Source organism: Carettochelys insculpta, chromosome 2, assembly GCF_033958435.1.
Source record: "Carettochelys insculpta isolate YL-2023 chromosome 2, ASM3395843v1, whole genome shotgun sequence".
NCBI lineage: Eukaryota > Metazoa > Chordata > Testudines > Carettochelyidae > Carettochelys > Carettochelys insculpta.
Genome location: NC_134138.1, coordinates 62,825,276 through 62,840,774, shown reverse-complemented (window position 1 = coordinate 62,840,774; position 15,499 = coordinate 62,825,276). Strand labels below are relative to the sequence as shown.

General features: G+C 43.4%; 1 protein-coding gene across 2 annotated transcripts in view; it reads left to right on the top strand.

Annotated features, from left to right (window-relative positions):
• The window catches only part of RDH10 (retinol dehydrogenase 10), a 40,356-nt gene continuing 24,857 nt past the window's right edge, over window positions 1-15,499 (top strand). The window contains exons 1-2 of one of the 2 annotated variants that reach the window (XM_074987076.1): window positions 1-929; window positions 2,017-2,252. In XM_074987076.1, coding sequence (XP_074843177.1) covers window positions 641-929; window positions 2,017-2,252 — 525 coding nt within the window. In that variant the 5' untranslated portion in view covers window positions 1-640. Of the gene's footprint in view, window positions 930-2,013; window positions 2,253-15,499 lie in introns of both variants that reach the window. The other variant, XM_074987075.1, reaches the window with a different exon arrangement.

Below are 15,499 nucleotides of genomic sequence, written 5' to 3'. Positions count from 1 at the left end.
TATATAGCGCGCGGAGCGTGGCGATGCTCCCTTCCAGTGGCGGGGTGCGGAGCGCCGAAGGCGGGAGCTGGGTAGGGGCGAGAGCGGTGCTCCTTTCCTTGGCTGAGCGGCCGAGGTGCGCCTCCGTCCCGCCGTGCTAGCCGCCAAGGGAGAGCTGGCCCCGGCTGCCCGCGGGCGCACGCAGGGCGGCTCGGCTGGGCTCGGCGGCGCAGCCCGGGGAAGGACAGCGGCCAGTGCAGAGGGAGCTAGTTCCTCTTTAAAGTCTCCCTGCCCGCAGCCGGCGAGTCGCTCCCGAGCAGCCAGAGGAGGCAGCCGGCAGCCGGCTCCGCGGTTCCCAGGCAGTCCCCCACCACCACCCCAGGCGCTGCAGGCGGCGTGGAGCCCGGGCAGCGCCTAGCGTTAGCCGAGTGCTACCTGCGCTGCCTCCTCTGGCTGCTGCGTGCCCGGCGCTGCAGGCTGAGCGCTCTGTCCCGCTGCTGCCGGTGCCCCCGGAGTCCCTTGGGCTCCGCGCAGCTTTTCCTTGACCTGTGGCTAAGGGGTGCGGGGGCACGGAGCAGGCAGGCTCCCCTCTCCCAGCGCACCGGGTGGGCCGCCGGTAGGAGCCGGAGCGGAGCCCGGGGCGGGGCGCGGCGCTGCAAGCATGAACATCCTGCTGGAGTTCTTCGTGGTCACTTTCAAAGTGCTCTGGGCGTTCGTGCTGGCCGCGGCTAAGTGGCTGGTGAGGCCCAAGGAGAAGAGTGTGGCGGGGCAGGTGTGCCTCATCACCGGGGCGGGCAGCGGCCTGGGCCGCCTCTTCGCCCTGGAGTTCGCCCGCCGCCGAGCGCTGCTGGTGCTGTGGGACATCAACACGCAGAGCAATGAGGAGACGGCAGGCATGGTGCGCCACATCTACCGGGAGCTGGCGGAGGCGGCTGCAGTTGCCCAGCCAGGTAAGTGCGCTGCCCGGCTCGGGCAAGGACTAGCGTGTCCTACTGTGCGCTAGGTCTAGGTGCTGATGGGTTTTATGGGCGTAATGTATCCCACGCACCCCATCTCCCCTTCCTTTCTTCTTTCTTCCCCTAATAAATGTGACGACTACAATAACAGCTCGCTGCCTGAGCTCCAGGGACAGTGTGGCTCTGGATTAGTGCACTCCTACTGGGGAGGTAGCCCTACCTTGCCTGCCTGCCTGCCTTTTGGTGGGGCAGAGGGATGGCACTAGATCTCATGGTGTTCAGCTGGGGAGGGGGTTTTAGGAAGGTGGTGAGGAGCACTGGTGCTGGAACTAGAGTGTTAGGTGTTCTGCCCCGCTTGCTGGCTTGAACTGATTTCCATTGACTAGGGGGGTTTACAGTTTGGTTCAGCAGTTTTCTGTGCCCATGCTATTTAAATTGTTTCAGCGCCCCTGGTGAAGAGGAAGTCACAATTTATCATGTGTGGAGAGTATTTTGTAAGAGGGGTTTGTTCTTGCTTTCAGGAAAACCACCTGCTTTACCACTGGGGTGATACTGCCGGGAAAGGACAACTTGCTGTTAGAGGCTAGCTGAACATCCAGAGGGGGGGTATTACTGGGATTCTTTAGCACCTGTGACTGTCTTCTGGCCATTCTTGCTTCTTGTCACTGGGGACTGGTTTGTGACTTAAACTAGCTGTATCTGGCATTGGTCCACAAACCCAGCTGCAAACAAGGATTTTGTTCCCCACTCCCAATCACTTATATCTGACCACCCATGAAGGAGTGGGGTTTTGTGCTTGTATCCCTTGCTAGGAAGAGAGATTCATGAGTGGGAGAGCACAGATCATACTTCATCAGTGTAACCTTTGATTCAGACAGCTGCAAGTAAACCTGGAGCCTCAGATTTATCTTTTTCCAAGCAGGAACAGTAAATATAGGGTTTGTGTACTGTGATGCTGCCAAAGTAAATAGAACTCTTAAGGTGTAATGGATGAATGTTTACTCTTTCTTCTTTGTGCCTTTTTACCTGAATGTTGAGATTAATTGAGAATGTAACCTTTATGTTCTGGATTCTTTAGCAGCTGGAGATGGTGAAGAAGAGGTGCTGCCCCACTGCAGTTTGCAGGTTTATACATATACCTGTGATGTGAGCAAGAGGGAGGATGTCTACTTGACAGCTGAGAGGGTCCGTAAAGAGGTTGGAGAGGTCTCAGTCCTGGTTAACAATGCTGGTGTGGTCTCTGGACACCATCTCCTAGAGTGTCCTGATGAGCTTATTGAAAGGACCATGATGGTTAACTGCCATGCACATTTCTGGGTAACTATATATCTGTGTATTCTTCACATTCATTTATCTTGAAAAAGGTATTTTGTCACTTGGTTTTGAGTATGATTCTGCATTTACACCTGTAATCTCCCACTCTTTTGGGTTATTACCCAGTTGGGTTAAGAGTGCCAAGGGAAGAATAACAGTTTTTGTAGTAACTAACTATAAAATCAGTGTTCTACATGACTTTCAGCATAATGTTTTCTGTCGGAACAACTTCTGAATTAATTAAACTATATGCTCTACATGAATGGTTTTGTAGCCATATTCTGGTATCTTAGCAGAAGCCCTGTCTGAGTTGTAGCTAAAGTTGGCTGTAAGGCAAACTGTAACTTTTGAAGACTTGGCAGGGGGGTGAGGAGAAGCTCAAAAGAAATCCAAGCTAGAAAGTCTTTATCAGGAATCTTGCATATTTGTAATTACAATTCATTTTCCAGGGTAAACCCTTAGTAGTAAAGTTGAACTACATGGGTTCTTGTGTGATGATGTTTTAGTAACTGCAGAGTGCTAAATGGAAAAAACTTAAACTAGATGTTTGTATTCTCATTAAATTTTGTTCTCCTTTTTGTGCTTATTTCAATATATTTATATGAACTAGAATGTTAAAGCGGGGAATGAGAGACCCTGGACCTGCAGTAACTGTCAGACTATGTCCCCAGCATTAGAACTGTTCTTTGGTGTCTCAAATAAGGTCATAAAATATACTTCCAGAACAATGAAAGAATGAAGCAATCCATAATGTACTTCACCATATGCCTGGTAGATTGTAATATTGCACATACAGGAATAATTTTGGGAAATGCATGGTGTACAGAAATATCACTTGCTTCTTTTATTGTAACTTTTTAACAGAGGTGTTAAATACTGTTCCGTAACCCTAAAGGAGCCCCTTACTATCAGCACTGTGAAACATTTAATTGCAGAGCAATCTGTCTTTTACCCAAGTATTTTTAGAACTTTTCTAGAAAGAGTATTTAAACATCAGTGCACATCAGATACTGTGTTTAGAGACTTAATTCTGAAAATGTGCACTTAAAGGAGACTTGAAGTATTTAGAAACATTTTGTGAACTTTGACGAGAGGCAAGAAGTTTAGGGTTCTGATAAAATGCAGAAGGTCCAACTTGCCCTGACAGAAGTAGGGCAGTAAGCTAGCTTTTAAAGAAAGTTCTTGTTGTCCTTTAAAATACAGTTTCAAAACACAGGGTTTAGACTTCTTGGAAACCCAGTTATGACATCACTTAACATATAATATGGGAGGATCCTGCATTCTCCAGCTGTTCTTCCCTCAGGCATACAAATCAGGACACTTACTTACAGCATTGTTGCAGAGAACTTGTTTTACGGCACCCGTTTTATATTTGCCAAGTTCTCAACAGCTGTGGAAAAACCAAGTTAAGTAAGCAGTTTTTGTATATATTTTTTCCCCCATTTAGAAGGAATCTGTCAAACTTTGTATTGGAATGTTTGTTTGAAATTGTATTAGCCTGAAGGCTAATGCTACTGCAAAATCAATGCTGGGAATCTCAGAACTTGGATTCACGTAAGTGTTTAAGGAACTGTCAACACCCTCTTCATTTAACTGAGGAGTTGCTTGTATATACCTTCTGCAGACCAAGAGATGGGCCTGTATCCTGCATTTCTGGATTTTTTTTTTTTGATGTGTAAGGCATTTGGCAGTTATTGGTGCTGGCAGAGCTGTTCTCCCTCTCTAGGTCATGCAAATGGCTGACTTGACCAAAAGTGGGTAGACTCGGTTCAAAGCAATCAAACTCATCAGGTACTATCCAAAACAGCCAGATGATGGAGCCAGGTTTTTTAAATGTAAATGCTGCCCTTAATTAGGACAGCATGTCTAGATTTGTGAAGACAGACTTTACCATGTCCTCTAAATTGCTGGTACAGCTTCAAAACCTAGTACTCCAAAGCATTGTGTAGACTTTTGACTTGGAGGGTGTTTAATACAAAAAAACCTGTAAGTGGATTACAGCAATCTTATCCATTCTCATGTGACTTCAAAATATTGCTCCAATATTTTAAAGGAAAATTCTTCCCACTTCATCAAGCAATTCTCTGAAGTTTTAATGCACATGTGTATGAATAACTGAAGAAAGCATTCACTCTCTGATAAGCATGAAATCATGAAATTAGGTCCCCTCTTGGTGTGTTTTGTTTTGGCTGCAAACTGCCAGTAAATTTAAAAATAATTTTAGCTGCTAATATAAGATGAGAAGGCTACTTAATTTTTGCATCATGTGAAAGGTGGAGTGCGGGGAGCAAAAGGTATGTCCTGTATTGTCTGCTGTGAGCCAGCTAGGCTGTAGTGTGTCACAGACTGGCAGTGCCCAAAGCTTTGGTGACATGCCACAGCAAAAAGATACCACTAATTTCACTGATGTGCATGATTTGCATAATACTTTCCATGGGAGTTTTATGTAGTGTGTGTTACCACTTCATCTAAGTACTGCAACCCCATATTATATAAGTACATATGATTGAGTGCTTCGATAAGAATGCTTCTGATATTGAAAACCCTTAAGGGGGAATCAGTATGCTGTGATATGAACAAAGTTTGCACCTGTTGTAGCTCACAGGCTGTGTAAAACTGAATCATGTTAGTCTAATGTCTCTCTCTTCTACCCTCTTATAGTTATGAATTACTTGATCATCCTTGGTGTTCAGTTCCATGAATTTATGCTTTAAAATCTGGTGGGGATTTTTTCTCTTCCAGTGATAATGGGCTTGAATTTGGGTTTGATAAATTTCATGTTACAAACCAAGACTTATCTGTTTAGTGAGCCCTTTTTAAGTGATGGCTGGATTGTTCTTATCATGTGGTTACTAGTTTTATAATATAGACCAATACCTGATAAGGCCCCCCAGATGTCTTAAGCAATAAGGTGCTGTATATAAATAATAAAAGAAATCGTAATAAATAGGAATCTTTCTTCTTATATCTTTGTTAAATATTGTTCCATATTATCTCTGATTCCTTTGAGACCATTTTTCCAGTATCTATATGATAAAGCTTATGCTATTTCCACACCAGTAGATTTTGGTATCTACTACAGGTTGAACCTCTCTAATCCATCACTCTCTCATCTTGCAATATCCATGATCCAGCATAATTTTAACGGGACAACCACTAATTATGGGTATGGCCATGTTCCTCATGGTTCCATCAAATTTGTTTATAGCCATCAGTTCTGGCTCTGTGTTTCGTGATCTTAGCTAGCGGTACTTTACTCCTAAATGTCTTCTAAAAGTCCAGTAAGCAGTGTAAGTGTTGGTGATGCTGGTAGACAATATTGAGCGCTTGTGATTTGGCAAATTCTCTCCTTCAGCACTGGTCAGGTCCTGAGGGTGCTGCACTAGAGGTTCAACCTGTAGGAGCTTTTTTTGGCCTTGTAGCTAGAATGAAAACTCTTGAACAAATGCTCCAATATCGCAAAATACTAGAATCTGAAGATTAAATGTGACCAAATCTGAGGGAAATGAGTCTTGTAGTAATTCTGCTGTGTAGGCTTTTGGGTTTTTTTTTGTGTGGGGAAGGCACAGGTATTGTTGTTTTTTTTCTAAAATGTTCAGTTTTAAACTTTTTTTTTTTTTTAGAAGAGGTATCTTGCCCATCTCAGGAAGATCAGCTTTCCCTTTGAATAACCAAAAGGGGGAAGCAAAAGCTTTTAACTCCAGTTCTGGAGTAATCTCAAAAGGATTTCTGTGCAGGATCCTACTTTAAGAATGCTTTCCCACATGCTTAACTATATGCCATAAGTTTTCTGTGTGAAGTTAAGCATGTATATGAGTGTCAAAGGTTTAGACTCCAATTCCACAATCAATCTATCTTCTATTCATATAGTAAGCAGGTGAGATGCCATAGTGTCTCAAAAGTTCACTAGTTACCTCCTTCCTGAGCAGGGAATTCTTTATGAAATGCCTAAAGCCCACAACGTTAAATGGTTTGTTCAGGAAATTAAAAGCCAGACAGTACAAACTGCATAATGAGTGAATAAATCTAAATCTAATGCATAATCATGAAGTTGCTCAATGTATAATACTTTACAGAGACTTGTGATGCAGATGTGGGCAGTAGTTACTGAAACGGCTATTTTTGTTGAGCCTTCAGAAACTTTTAATACTGTTCAGGAAACCCCATATTTTAGCTAGAGAACAAGCTTTTTTCATGTAATTTTTCAGGTAGAAATCTAAGCTAAATTTTTCTCATTGAGCTAGTCATGTAGGCTACATCTATGCTACAGTCCCCTTTCAAAAGGGGAGTGCAAATGAGTCAAATCAGAAATGAAAATGAAGTGCTGATTTACATATTTCATACTTCGTTTGCATAATCACATTTTTTGAAAGTCTTTCCAAAGAAAAATAGCTGTGTAAATTAGGTTCTTTTGAAATAAAACCACGTTTTTCAAAGCATCCTGCTTCCTGAAAAAAAATAGGAAGAAGGGTGGGTGGTTTCAAAAATTGGGTTTTATTTCAAAAGAACCCCATGTACATGGCTGTTTTTCTTTCAGAAGACTTTCTTTTGAAAATGATTGTGCAAATGAAGTGTGATATGTAAATTGCTGCTTTATTTACATTTCCAATTTGCCTCATTTGCATTCCCCTTTCAAAAGGGGACTGTAGTGTAGACGTAGCCGTATAAATGTGCCACATTTCAGATGACATTTTATATAAATTTATTTGCTCTGTATAAATAGTGTGCATATATATTTAAATATACATGCCTGCAAAATTCTAGTCTTAATGTTTGGAGGACTGTGTACATACTGACTTAATTGCAGTAACTTTTTTTTCAAAGATTTTTCTTCGTAATATTTTACTAACTTTAAATGAATAATGTAGCATCTTGACTGACTAGGAAGCTGTTGTGCTTGTGTTCAGAATGATAGATAAAGCATCCATGACTTCTAACATCTTTGTCCTTAGAAGTATATCACCTCAGAAAAGATGTTTACTTAAGTATTTGCAGTTTTGGCCTGCTTTTAATAGTTAACCACGTCAACTTCTGTCCCAAATGTGTGAGCAAAGAAGCATGATCTGATCTGGCTTCCATCAAAATTGACTTTTCCAACCTTTTAGAGACATTTGACTGGAGTTGTGACAGGGTCTTTCACACTGATGTCATGTCCTAACTTGTTAGACTGCTTCTGTGATGTTGGTTGGACGCCAGTACTAAGTGAACAGTTGTCTTGGTTCTTGACTTTGCCAAATATATTAGTGCTTCTCTAATATAAAATGTTTCTCTGAGATACAGTAGCGATATTAAAGTTTGGAATGCAGCTGTTACAACAGGAAAGATATTCTCCCCCACCCCATAGCCTATAGAAACATTTTTGTCATGGAAAAAACCCACTATAATTTGAGTAGGCCCAATGGATATGAACAGGTTTATAGAAACTCTCTGCTTCTCATTGAAATGCCATTTCAATAGTTATGATGTTTTTCATCTTTCCAGTGGACAAATTCTTGACTAACTTTGATGTTAGTTGGGGAGAGCTGTGCGGTATGGACACACAGGTGAATTCTACATGTTCCGTGGTTCAGGTGTGTCTGACCTTGGTAATAAGCATATAAATGCTTTGCCAACAGTACTGTTTAGTAACTAAATATAGGTTGTCTTTGCCCTTAGTTGTTACTAGCTTAAGCTTTTCTATAGTGTCTGTTACTGTAGTATCTGAGTGATGATCAGGTAAAATGGGTTACTACTACCTCTGGGTAGTTGTGCTGGCTGAGTGGTTAGGTACTACAGGCTAAAACTCTCAAGGTGATAGATTTGAGTCTTCCTCCGTCTTACTTCTAAAGGCTCCTACCAGTTGACCATGCTGCCAGATGAGTAGTTGATCCGTTGGCTTGGGGCAGTTGAATATGATGCGGCCAGCATTGCTTCCTTGTGGACCAGTAGCTATGAAACTGACATCCCTTAATTACTTTAGCCTAGTGAGCCATTGGCTTGGAGGAACTCTTAGACTAACTGGTGCTCTTTGAACTCTGTCTTGTCACTGACCCACTCTCTCGAAAGAAAATCTGGATTCCAACAAATGTAGTTGAAAGGATTATGTAATTGCAAGTTTTTCTATGTTCTTTGTAGTTCTCTTGTTTGAATATAGTCTTGGAATACTGCAAGCTATAATCATGTAAGACATACCTTCCCTTTGGCTGGTTGCTGATGTCAGGAAAAAGGTCTGGGTTCAGTTTCCAGAGGTTTTCTTAATTGTCATCAGCTTGAATCTCTGCCGGAAACCTGAGCAACTATATACACCATCCTTGGAAGCCCTCCCTGGTAGGCAATTCTTCCCCACTCAAAAGCACTGAGTCCAGGGACTACATATTTGGGGAGGTGCAGGGAGGAGAATCTACCAAAATGAATTTGTCTTTGCAGTAGTCCCAGCCTCAGTCCTTCTTTGGCTGTTGTAAATTGCTAGTGTGTTCTGACCACTTCCCTCCTCCCCACTTAGGGTTAACTGTCCTGGTTTAGAGAAGTCCAAGGATTCTCAAGTCAGTGCTGCCTTGGCTACTCTGCAGGCTTTATTACCTAGCCCAGCTGAAATGATTTCAGCTTTAAGTATTGGGTAGGGAGGCCTGTGCCAGTGTCCTGTGAGTAGGTTGTGGCTTTGGCCCAAGTTATCTAGCTCTGTGCTGTCCATCCCTTTTCAGCTGTGTGTTGCCTTGGAGAAGCTGCTGTTGCCTTTGCCAGTCTGCACTGCTGGTCATCTTAGAGCTGTTGTCACTAATGCTTTGCATTGTCTGATGTTACCAGTCTGCTGCTACTCTCTCAAAGCTACCATCGTTTTGCACTATTCAGTAGTTTCAGTTTAGCTGCTAGCAATTGTGGGCTCTTGACTGACTCCTCACCACCTCAGGGGCCATCTTAGTAAGAAGTCTTTTTCCACCTTCCCTCTATAGCCTAGTCCAGGTTTTCTAACCCAACTTTGTCTGACAGCAATCTTGCTTTAGGGTGATTCCAAGCACACTTGTCCTTGTATTTCCCAGCAAAGTCAATTGCTTTTAATTGTCCCCAAATGCAAAATGTAACATTTACTAAAATGCCCCAAACTGTCTCCTAACACAGATGCAAAGGAGGCTCTGCTCATTTGGTCATCTCTCCTTGCTCTCCAACAAATGCTGGTGGAAAGATTCTTTACCAGTGGACCTCATATCCATTTGTAGCTCTTAAGCAGTTGTTGGCCATTCTTCTCTCACTCATCAACAGGTGACAACACTGAACCCCTTCTCTCTCACTCTTCAGCCCACAGGGCTTAGATTGGGGTGGGTAAAATACAGCCTGTGGGCCAGGTGCTGCTCACCAAACTGCCAGATCTGACCCCTCGCTGTCCCACAGCCTACCAGGAGCTTGCTGTGCTCCTGCATGTCTCTTGCGCCTGGGGCAGGAGGGAGGTACTTCACGTGCTTCTCCCCATCCCAGCACAATCTCACAGCTTCCATTGGCTGGAAGCCATCCAATGAGATCTTCATGGGATGTGCTTGCAGTGCCGGAATTATGTGGCATGTGGAGCACAGAACACATGGCCCCCACAACTGGCCACTCTGGGAGACAGGCAGGGAGAAATACATCCACCACTCTCTCACTTTTTTAGTGTAGATGTGGCTTTAGCTGTAACAATAAGAGGATTAGAGATTTTGTAAGTGCCATGAGTTAGGTATTTGGATCTTTTTTTTTTTTTTCCTCCAGCTTCATGTGTGGCTGTCTAGAAAACACTTTCAAATAAAGAAATTAAGCTTCTATCTTTCTATCTTCAGGAAATGTAGGTTGGAAAACACCCTTCAAAGATGGAAAATAGATCCTATTGAAAACCACTTTTTCTTTAGATTTGCTGGACTTCTGTTTTGGGGCTTGAATAGCAGAGCTGTCTTGGAGTAAAACCTTTTTTCTTTCAGCTGTGTGTTACTTTGCAGTCTGTATGAATTTTACATAGTCTTATGTTGAGGATAATCAAATTGTTACCATATAAATTTGCCAGCATTAACTGGCAAACATTCATTAGAAACAGTATACCAGGATGTCTTTTATCTTGCGTTCATCCTTTTTGAATGATTCTAGCATTGTTACCACAGTCTTGCAGCAATCGTTTGTCTTCATGAAATTGAAGGTCCTTCTGTGTGGTTCTTCTAAAATAAACAAATTCAAAACTGTCCCCAAGTGCCTATTTATATGCTTGTGCAAGGTTATAGACATGGTCAAGACACAGATGATTTTTTCAGTCCAGATCTCATTTCAGTTGAGAGCAGTCAACAAGCATAGTTAACCCTTTTAAATTTTGCCTGATACACAGCCTATTCAAACTAAAGCATAAATAATTGAATTCCAGAACTGTTCTCCACTACTTTAGTTGTTGTGCAGATGTTGCAGAACACTGTTCCCTGAAGTCAGTTAAAGCTGTCTGTGCAGTTGTTTTTTTTCTTGTCTAGTATCTATAATAAACCTTTAATTGTATCCTGAGGTGCATAAACAAAATGATCGACAGTCGTTTGCTTCTGTCTTCTTTAGTTAGCAATGTTTTTATGAAATTAGTTAATAAGTGTTTTGAAAACCGCCTTTGAACATGTTACCACTCCGCTAAGCCTCTGGTCACAAGCTTTCTAATATGCACCAGGGCCTTTGAACTGATCCTGCTTTGCAGTAATTAGTCTCTTTTAAATGCAGACTCACTGTTGCTCTTACATCACAGGCTGAAAATCACATTGGTCTGGAACTTGATATGCTTAGTCCTGCACTGGGGTAAAACAGTACTGGTAATTGGAGGGCCAGTGTAAAAGTTAAGGTAAAATGATCTGTGAATTAGCAGGACTAGCAATGTTCTAGTATTCTTTGTGGTATAGAGCATTTGATTGTACCATAGTGAGTTACGGCAGAACTAAAACTGCCATTCAGACTAATACAATTTTTCCCCACTTGAATTATGACATGATTTCAGCAATTGCTGTCTCAAACCACAATTGCTAGAAACAATCACTGCCTGCATATTGTAAGAAGTTTGAAGTCTGCCCTATTCACGTGGTAGACAGCAACGTTTTTCAGATTGGCCCGGGCACTACTGGTGGCCTCTAACTACTGCGTTGTGGTCTATGGCCAGCTGGTTGATGATTTAGTTTACCCTTGTTTCTAGCTGTTAGATTATACAATGATGGCAAAAATGCATTGAGAATGCACTTCAAAAAAAAAAAACAAAAACTACAGAATATAAGAAAAGTCTCAGACTAATTAACAAGTGTATAGGTTAGGTATTCCTGAAGTCTCCAACCTGCTGTTCTGCGAACCTTAGGAATACACTATTAATCTAAATTTAAGTGTCTGGTGGCTCTGCTGAAGTAAAGCTAGAACTGGAACTGGAGCCTGTCAGCAGGAAGTAAGGCAGTAGGAGTCAGACTTTCAGGTCTCCCATGACCTGTCAGAGCCACAAGCATGTCACATGTCCTGAAAACATTCCTACGATTTGCTTAATCTCTTCCTAAGTACTGGTCCTGGACAAATGATCAAGGGAATGTAAATCCTTGTCTGCTACAGAATTAGTCAACAAAGTAAACTGTATCTGAACAAAGGCATCAAAGAAATTATAGGATGAGCTGTTGAAAATATGGGGGGGAGCAGGAGAACCTCAGGTATAATTCTGTGGGTTTTCTCAATGAGGGGCGTCCTCGCTAACAATAAATGACAAAATTTTTCACTGCTTTCAGGAAACACTTGGTTACAGAGGTAGAATATGGGCCTTTCAGGTGTCTGGAGAATACATTGTGGCCTGATGAAAGTTTTTGGAACATAAGACTTTAATCCACAAGGGCAGAGGATTAGAAAAAAAATTGGAGTATCTGTGGCAGTGGAGACAGCTCATCAAGCAGCTAACTAGCTGATTCTCATGAAACTGTTTACACATTCGTGGACTTGCTGATAACCACTAACTACTTTCCACTTTAAAATTGTCCCCTAACTTTAAAAAAGATCCTACTTAAGAAGTTAGTATCTGCTTCATTCAGAGAGAAAATGTCATCTCCCATTGCCAAAGGATGTTGGCAATGAAGTACAGGTTGAACCTCTCTAATCTGGAGCTCTCAAACTTACTAGTGCCAGATGAGAGAATTTGCGGTACCAGGGAGGTCCATGTTTTCTAGCGCATTACCAGCGCTTTCACTGCTAACTTGGCTCTTAGAAGATGCTTAGGAGTAAATTACAGATAAATAACAGCACAGAGCACTGAGAGCCAAGACTGGTGGCTGGAAACAAACTTTATGGGACCATGGGAAACTTGGCCACATTTATAAGTGGTCATGGGGCTAAATAAAATCATGCCCAATTATGGATGTTGCTGGATGAGAGAATTCTATATTAAGAGAGATTCAGCCTGTACACAGATTTCCCTTCATTAACATTTCTCTTTTTCCTCTTAGAATTAGCAATTCTTAAATTGGCCTGGCAGAGGATGGCAGTGTTCTCCTCTGAACGCTGCTGTGGGCCCAGCGTGGTGGTGCTGATGGAGGTGCCTGGGCTCTCCAGGATCACGGAGGGCATGGGACTCTGCCAGCCCTCGAAGGGTGGGGGGTGCAGCTGAAGGGCGAGAAGGCTGGTGTTATAGTCCCTGATCAGGAGCGTTGGGGCTGTGCCCCTGGGGATGACATCTCCCCCTGGCGGCGAGATGGGCATAGAATCCATGCAGTATCAGGGACACATAGGAGATCTCTGCCCAAGTGGGACTGTCCCCAGGTATGGTCCAGCCCCACCCATGTGTCATTGCACATGTGGCGCATGGAGCTGTCCATGGGGCCGAGTGCTGGCTATCACCAGTAGGCATCATGGTGTGCTGGGGGTCACAGCTGGCCAAGATGTGTCTAGGCCTAGACCGTTAGGCCTGTGCGTGGTGTGCTGGCAGCTGTCGCCCCCACCTCGTTAGCCAGGGTGTGCACCCCACCGTGGATTTAGCAGAGGGTCCCTCGACAAACACCAATGACACCCGGATTCTGGTCACCTGTCTGGACAGCCAGGAAGGCACATCAATCATGAGGTCCCCCCTCCTTGCTCGATCACTCCAGGGTGGTGTCTGGCCCTTGGCTCTGGCTCTCTGGTCTCAGTTCTTCCTGGGCTTTGTCCTCTGTCTGGTCTGCAGCCATTTCCAGGATGACAGGTGTTAGGGAGCTGTCCCGGGGCCCCAGGATGGAACGCAGCTCCTGATAGTGCGGGCAGGTGGAGGGACCTGCCCCAGAGTGCCCGGCCTTCAGCCTGGGCCCAGGCCTAGTCCTGCCAGAGCTCCTTGACTTTGCACCGTACTTGGTCTGGAGTGTGCTCGGGGCATCCCAGGGTACTGAGGCAAGGTGGGCGAAGGTGGTGGCATTCTGGCACTTCATCCCAATCTCCCTCAACATCTCCTCCTTCCACAGTCACAGGAGGCCTCTTAAGTTGGGCTCTACTCGGGAGGGACCCCTTTTTTCTTTTTTCTCTGTTGCTCCTGGAGCCCTGTGAGGGTTCTGAGGCAGGGCCCTGGGGCCCCTTCAGTGGAGGGGTGCTGGCCATGCCTGTTCTTTGATTTTCATGGGTGCCTATGAATACATGCGGAGAGCAGCTCATGCTTTTGCTGCTTGCACGTTCTCAGCTTCCTGCCAGGGGGTTTCTGGGTCCACGCAGCTTTAAGAGCGGCCGGACACAGGGATCATAGAGCCCTGCTGCTGTGGGCTGGGGCATCTCCACCCTCCAGCTGGCCGGCACCGTGGTGGCCTACTCTTTCAAAAGAGCAGGCCATGGGGCATCTACACATACCTTCTTTTGAAAGAACTTTGAAAAGGGGGCACTTTTCCTAATACAGGATTGGGGTCTGGATTTAGAAGTTTGAGCTGTGTTCCTTCGATTACCTTGAGGAAGAACGTGTATGTGTTGATGCTCCTGGTGCTCTTTCAAAAGAGGGCCTGTATTTTTGAAATTAAGTGCATGGGTAGACACAGTTTAAGTATAGGACAAAACATGTCAGCTGTGTGTTTGGGCTTGTATACTTTCATACTGTGCAACATCACTGACGTGAAATATCTGTGAGCAAAATCTAACTGGCTTTGGCTGAATGGATAAATGCTGTTTCAATGTCTTGATTCTTTGTTACTTAGAAAATGTGTATGTTAATGCATTCCCATAAGACATCTGGTTTTATTTTACAAATATTTGCGATGCTAGATTATTGCTTGATTATCACCAAATGATCACACGTGCCTCTCTGAAACAAGACTAGCCTATTCTTGTGATTGTGGGTAAAATTAGGTCAGTTATGATGTGAGCAGGATTATGCCCCTCATGATACCAAAAACTATCATCCATGTCAATATTTGCTTTCCTAATAGTGAGCATTAGCCACGCCGTGTAGGTTAATTCTCATTCTTTTATAATGCAGTCTCTCTAGCCCCTCTAGCTATTTCTGTTAAATAAATTCAAGGGATATGGGAACTGTGTTCACCTGCCCCATTACTTGAATTTTTAGCCCTGCAAATTTTGACAATCCCATTAGTCTTTAGGGCATTGTTGCTATCCATGTTTTGCTATTTCCTTCAATATTGCATTAAGAGCAACATTCTTCCCTTGACTTGCATTTTTCAAGTTAATCACTTTGGGGTCACTTGCATAATTCTTGTCTTTCTACGTCTCTTTGCATGGGAATTGGTGAAATGTGCCTCTATCTTTCCTCCTCCTCCTCCTTGTTTCTGTCCAAGTTCTAAAATTGATATAGATTGCAGATTTAGTTAATATGCTGCTGACTTCTTAAAGATAACTTTTAAAGACTGTCTTCCTAAGTAGACATTCTTCTGTAATGCGTTCTTTAGCTGATAATATGGCTACCATGTGAAAAATGGCAAATATTCTGCCTTTTGAGAAGTAATTTGGCTAATTCTGCATTTTCATCCTCCAGAATATTTGAGATTCTAATAAAAAGCTCAGTGTTCAAATTTAAGCAGCCATTGTGGCTGTCCTTTGCCTATAATCCCAGACATAACCTTTGGTGTTGTATATCTTGTCTTTGCGATTTAGGGATATCAAGATTTTTGTGTGTATGGTATGGGGAGAAATGTCAGAGCAGTTTAATTAAATGTCTGTTGACTAGTCGGCTTACCCATTCCTTAAAAAAATGGAGAGACTGGGCACAATGCATCAAATTCTACAATTTGTTGTATAACCTAACATGCTATGTGTGTAACGGAGATCTAAACTTTGCCCCCAAGTTGGTGCAAAACATGTTCATT